Genomic DNA, 4,881 nt, shown 5'->3' with positions numbered 1-4,881 from the left:
TTTAAACCACTTGAAATTTTAATAATTCAACAAAACTAGTTCAAATGTCTCAATGAGAAAATTATATATGCCTTACTGATAATCTTAAGTAACGAGATCACTGTTTTCTCTGCATAAACCCTTTTCCATGTTGTTTATCCTGCAGATTCTTCTCTCCTTTCTTAACTCTACTCAAGTATTTCCCCTTTGGCAATTTTTTTCTCTCTGGCCTCAGTACCATACTAGTTTGTATACATGCCTGCTCTTGTAATTATATTACATTACAAAAATCTAGAAACTTTATATTCAAAATTCACAATTTCAACCACATGCATAACCCTGAAGGGACACGCAGGTACAAATTTAAAGTTACTTCCTTATCCTCATATCCCCTAACCACCTTCCACCGAGCAATTAATTCACTATCAATAGTTATTGAATGTATGAAAAAACAAAAGGATGGGTGAAACTAAAGCATTACCACAAATCTGAGGATGAGAGAATGTGAAAAGACATTATTTGGTTCTCAAAATAAAACGGCTATGGTCACTGTTACTGTGTCTCCAGAAAAGTACTTCCCATTTGAACTAGAAGATATAGTCACCTCAAAGTATAGATGAATAGCTAATAACAAGTTAATAAATATATCAAAGGACAGTAATTACTAATGATTAACACTCTGAAGTGGGTTTGACCTCCAACCAATATCTTAAAACCTAATCACCTTTTCCATGTGTGTATCTCTCTCTTTCTTTGTATTCTCCCTTTATCACTTGATCATCCTACCGCGTGTTTCCTTTATACCTCAACTCTCACCTTAACTTGTAATATAACACTAAATCAATTTTTTTTTTTTTTTTTTTTTTTTAGTGACTGGTAAGGGGATCGCAACCCTTGGCTTGGTGTCGTCTGCACCGCGCTCAGCCAGTGAGCGCACTGGCCATCCCTATATAGGATCTGAACCCACGGCGGGAGTGCCTCTGTGCTCCCAGCACTGCACTCTCCCGAGTGAGCCATGGGGTCGGCCCCTAAATGAAATTTTTAATAACTACTGAACATAGTTAATGTTTTCTAGGCTTAGTTGTAAAGGAGTCTAACTAGGTGATGATGGCTACTTACCTTTTGCCCCTACAAGTGGGTAACCTTTTGAAGATTTCCCCATGTTTAATCTAAAATGGCACTCCAATAGGGGAAAATTACCAACAACTACAATTTTTCTTCACTGAAAAACTGACCATACAACTTACCTTGTTGAAAATGCTCTAGTACCATCTGCAGGTTGGCTAGTGATAGAGTATACTGCTTTACTTGTTCCTGGGAAACCGAAAGCTGCAGTGCAGTTTCATCCCTTTGCTTGGAGACTACATTCAATTGCTCCTGTAATGACTCTACCTGCACACTGGCTTGATGGCTTTAAACAAAAAGAATAAAAATCAAACTGCTTCTATTACTTTAACCAGAAGAATCACCTTGCCTAAGTCTTATTGCACTAAATTCAGGGTAGATTTCAAAGTATTTAGGTACGTTAACAAGAAGAAACATCTTCCCCACATTTTGTTATTGTGGTAACATACACATTAAAATTTACCATTGTAACCATTTTTACATGTCCTGCTCAGTGGCACTAAGTACAATCACACTGTTGTGCAACCACCACCACCATCCAACTCCAGAACTTTTTTTCATCTTCCCAAACTGAAACTCCATACTCATTTTTTTTTTTTTTGGCAGCTGACCACTGGAGGGATCTGAACCCTTGATCTTGGTATTACAAGGCTGCGCTCTAACCACCTGAGCTAACCAGCCAGCCCTGATATTCATTAAATAACAACTCCCCCTTCCTCTGGCAACTATTCTACTTTGTCTATATGAATTGGACCTTCCTGACATTTTATTGCATTAAATTCAAGTTAGATTTCAAAGAAACTTGAAGAGTTCCTCTGTTCTCCCCATTTTTATTAACTCAATGATCCTTCCTGTAAAAGTGACTTTGAACAAATGGCTGTCCTTTTAAAGACTAAGAATTAGGCTAAACAAGAAATGTCAGCAAAAGAAAAAATTTATAAATAGTCTGCAATTTTCATGTCTCCAGGTTAAATCTCTAAGATGTAATTTATCACAGAATTTTAAGTTGTAAGGGACCTTCAAAGTCATTTTATCCAGCCTCTAGCCTAACAAAGAAGAGATTCTATGACACCCCCTTGCTTTTGACACTTGCAATCATGGTGAACTCACAGTTTCCAAAGGCTATCCAACTGATGAACTAATTGCTCTGATTATTAGTTAATTAACTTTTACTATCATCTTTCTTTTTACCTACATTAAATACAATAATACCTAGTCCTGTCCCAAAATAATAATCCAGGGATCCCTAGGAGATTTATATAGCACCTATCTAGGCTTATGTCATTGGTGTACTTCCTTAATTAATAATGATTATATCCAAAACACTGCAATAATCTTTCTGGGTTTTTAATATCTAGTTAAATTTTTATTCAAGATCATCTCACTTTGAAGAGACTTTACCCAATACCACCCTCTTGTGGAAAGAGCAGTAAATTGATAGTAAGAAGACCTCTGCTCTCAATGTCCCTGGAATTGATTCAGCTTTGCTGGTTAGCTAATCACTTAACGGGTGACTGTAAGGATGAAATGAGTTATGATGGCATTCAAAGTTAAGAAATACCAGGTCACACTATTGTAAAGTTAGGGCTTGTAGACTGAGTTATTCATACAACAAATATTTACTGAAAATCTATTAAACTATGTGTAATATATGCTATGGGAAGGGTACAAAATGAATGGCATCATTCCTACTCCCCAGTGACCTGACATTTCATTGGGTGGGAGACACTACAAGACAGGTCAACAATTACCTGTACCCTAAAGTAAAATATATGTAATCTAGCAGAGACTCAAAGTGTTATACAAGTTCAAAGGAAAAGCATCACACCAATGTTTGTTCCACACATGAGCAGGGGGGTGCTAAATAAAGTACCCTTCATGAAGAAAATGGAATTTGAAGAACAGGTGGATTCACAGAAAAAACTGTCAGGGATAGGTCCATTCTTCAGGCAGAAGAAAGAATATGAAAAGAAAAAGTATAAGAAAAAGAAATAGGAAGACAGTAGGTCTGAGAAAACTGAGTAATACAGTTCAGCTGGACACAGATGATAGCGTGAAATAAGACTAAGGTAGTAGTTAGCATGGAACCAAATCACGGGAGTCAAAACTGGTTTTTTCAGGCCGGCCCGTGGCTCACTCGGTAGAGTGCGGTGCTGATAACACCAAGGCCACGGGTTCGGATCCTATATAGGGATGGCCGGTTTGCTCACTGGTTGAGCGTGGTGCTGACAACACCAAGCCAAGGGTTGAGATCCCCTTACCGGTCATAAAAAAAAAAAAAAACTGGTTTTTTCAAAAAGAGGAACAAGATCACAGCTCTACTTAAGGAAGGTTATTCTGGAAAGTATTACAAAGTGTAAATAAAAGGGGCAGAGACTAAAAACTATTTTGAGAAAATAAGGGCCTGAAAATTGCAAGGAAGGATTACAATATATAAGGACATAATCTGAGGATGTTCTGGCATGTCTGCCTGAGTGAAACACATACAAAAATGATCACTCATTTTAATTCCCATTTTAAATGAGTTTCCCTTGAGAATCTGAAGGTACACTAACACTCCATGCAAAGGGAGGAAAAGGGGTTCACCCTCAGAAATATTGTCTCTACTGGCCTATAATATCTTTGCAGACAGACAGTGTCGACTATCTTCTTATATCTCCATCAGCACCATACATAGTAAAAAGATAAATAAAAAGATGCACATACCACACATGGAAATATAAATGGACACATCTTTTCTGGAAAATAATTATGCAGTACAATCTCAAAAGTTTTTAAATTCCCCTTGACCCAGAAGTTCCATTTCTCAAAATTTACACTAAGGAAATAATCTGTCATCAACACAAAACATACATGTCTTGGGATATCACAACAGCACTCTTAGTAATTTTGAAAAGCTGAAACATTTGAAACATCCAATACTAAATGGTTGGGTTAAAGAAATTATGGCAAATCCAAGTAATGGCTAATCATAAAATAATATTGCAGAAACATATGCATGAATGTGTACTGATACTTATATATTATTAAGTGATAGAAACAGCTTACAAAACCTGTATGAATAGTATGATCTCAATTTTGCTTTTAAAAAGATAAGTAATATAGGGCCGGCCCGGTGGCGCACTGGATAGTGCGCCGCTTGGGAAGCGCGGCGGCGNGAGAAAACTGAGTACTACAGTTCAGCTGGATACAGATGACAGCGTGAAATAAGGCTATGGTCGTAGGTAGCATGGAACCAAATTATGGGAGTCAAAACTGGTTTTTAAAAGAAGAGGAACAAGATCACAACTCTACTTAAGGAAGGTAATTCTGGAAACTATTACAAAGTGTAAATAAAAGGGGCAGAGCCTAAAAACTATTTTAATTTGAGAAAATAAGGGCCTGAAAATTGCAAGGAAGGATTCCAATACATAAGGACATAATCTGAGGATGTTCTGGCATGTCCGCCTGCGTGAAATACATACAAAAATGATCACTCATTTTAATTCCCATTTTAAATGAGTTTCCCTTGAGAATCTGAAGGTACAGTAACACTCCATGCAAAGGGAGGAGAAGGGGTTCACCCTCAGAAGTATTGTCTCTACTGGCCTATAATATCTTTGCAGACAGATAGGGTCTACTGTCTTCTTATATCTCCATCAGCACCATACATAGTAAAAAGATAAATAAAAAGATGCACATACCACAAATGGAAATATAAATGGACACATCTTTTCTGGAAATTAATTTTGCAGTACAATCTCAAAAGTTTTAAAATGCCCCTTGACCCAGAAGTTC

General features: G+C 37.0%; 1 protein-coding gene across 1 annotated transcript in view; it reads right to left on the bottom strand.

Moving 5' to 3' along the window:
* LOC103610561 (thyroid receptor-interacting protein 11-like) overlaps positions 1-4,881 on the bottom strand; it is a gene marked incomplete at its 5' end in the record, with an annotated part of 48,188 nt that overhangs the window by 19,375 nt on the left and 23,932 nt on the right. Inside the window, 2 exon segments of the mRNA XM_008594709.1 lie at positions 142-151; positions 1,227-1,390. Coding sequence (XP_008592931.1) covers positions 142-151; positions 1,227-1,390 — 174 coding nt within the window.

This window comes from Galeopterus variegatus, unplaced genomic scaffold, assembly GCF_000696425.1.
Source record: "Galeopterus variegatus unplaced genomic scaffold, G_variegatus-3.0.2 Scaffold11305, whole genome shotgun sequence".
NCBI lineage: Eukaryota > Metazoa > Chordata > Mammalia > Dermoptera > Cynocephalidae > Galeopterus > Galeopterus variegatus.
This window is presented reverse-complemented; position numbering and strand designations above follow the sequence as displayed.